The sequence below is a fragment of the Egretta garzetta genome, unplaced genomic scaffold (assembly GCF_000687185.1).
Source record: "Egretta garzetta isolate BGI_Z169 unplaced genomic scaffold, ASM68718v1 scaffold842, whole genome shotgun sequence".
NCBI lineage: Eukaryota > Metazoa > Chordata > Aves > Pelecaniformes > Ardeidae > Egretta > Egretta garzetta.
In genome coordinates, this window is record NW_009258960.1 from 18,468 (window position 1) to 19,977 (window position 1,510).

Consider the following 1,510-nt stretch of genomic DNA (forward strand, 5'->3'; position numbering starts at 1 on the left):
CCTCTCTGCCCATCGTGTAAGAATCAAGCACTGCAGGTGGAGCAGCCGGTGCAGGGGCACCGCTCTCCGACCCAGCCCCTTAACTGGGACCCGGCACCGATTTCCTCTTCCCACGGGTGCATTTGTGCGGTGCAGTCGGTTACGGAGGGGGCCGCCCCTGCCGTTAGCGCAGCTGATGGACAGACAGACAGCGGACAAGCCTGGTTTAACACGAGCCTTTTCTTCCCATCTTTGGAACAGGTAAAACCGAGCTGGCCAAGCAGACAGCCAAGTACATCCACAAGGATGTCAAAAAGGTGAGGCCGCTTCCCTTCGCTTTGTCTTTTGCCATCCGGGCGCCTTTAGTAATGGGGTGGGTTTGGTCGCTGGGCGGCAGGATCGGGGTCTGGCTTTGCTAGGCTGGGAGTCCGGCTCGCCGGTCCACCCGGCTGCGTCACGGCGCCCTGAGTTCATCCACGGAAGAGAAATGCGGGGTCTGCGCGCAGCGGGCAGGGGCTTCTGCCGCGTTCAAAGGAACGGCGGAGGCCCCTGTCGATGGTACCGGTGCGCTTGAATTGTAAAAACCTAACTGGGTTTAAGCAATAGGCTCCCTGTTGGACGTCGCTGTCCTTTTGATCCCGCGTTGTGAGCATTTTGGGGGGTGTTTTTTTGCCAAATAAGGCTGTAAATTGTTCGATTAAACACCGACAACGCATTTTACCTGCCCCCAGCTGCTCCACTTGTCGTGCTGTACCGGTACGGACAGCGGAGCTGGCCACATTGGTTTCGTGCTCGGGTTCTCAGCGCCGAACCGTTCGGGACCCAAGCTCTTTGCTTGGTTTGGTTTGTTACCTGCTGGCTGCAGCTCAGCAGGGGGAGAGTTCGGGGGTGTCTTAAGACTTCTAAAACACCAAACGTCTGAAGCCGGGCGCCCCAATTCACCTTTAAGCCTCCGCGTGCCTTTGGGTCGTGCCCATCTCTCTCCCACGGAGGGCTGGGGAAGGTGCGGAGGTTCGGAGCCGGGGCAAGGGCCCACGCTGGATTAATTCCTCCCCCCCCATCCTCCAGCAGAGAATGGACACAAGATAAAACGGCATGTGTGGGAGGAAGATCAAAGGAGAACACCGCTATAAAACATGGCCACTCTGGTTTATTTTCCGCTGTAATTGCCTTCCAGAGGCAATAAATCCCGGCTCCTGGGTCTCGAGCACCTTCACCCCCGGCTCCCACTCCTGGAACTGGTCAATGCCCGCCCAAACACCAAATGCAGAAATCAGTTAACGCTGAGTGTGGTGTTCAGTCAAGAGCGTGCACCAAGCGGGGTCTGATCAGTAATGAATCGGCTCGGCCAACAGTGCTGGAACGAGCCCGGTGAGGGGGGGCCTAAACCCCCTGGGCAGTTATCATAGAATCACAGAATCATAGAATCATGGAATGTTTTGAGTGGGAAGGGACCCCCAGAGGTCACCCAGCCCAACCCCCCTGCAGGAGCAGGGACACCTTGAACCACATCAGGTTGCTCACAGCCCCG

The 1,510-nt window shown here is 57.5% G+C and overlaps 1 protein-coding gene across 1 annotated transcript in view; it reads left to right on the forward strand.

Annotated features, from left to right (window-relative positions):
* Positions 1 to 215: 215 nt before the first annotated feature.
* The window catches only part of CLPB (caseinolytic mitochondrial matrix peptidase chaperone subunit B), a gene marked incomplete at its 5' end in the record, with an annotated part of 11,177 nt that continues 9,882 nt past the window's right edge, over positions 216 to 1,510 (forward strand). The window contains one exon of the mRNA XM_035890189.1: positions 216 to 296. Coding sequence (XP_035746082.1) covers positions 216 to 296 — 81 coding nt within the window. The remainder of the gene's footprint in view (positions 297 to 1,510) is intronic.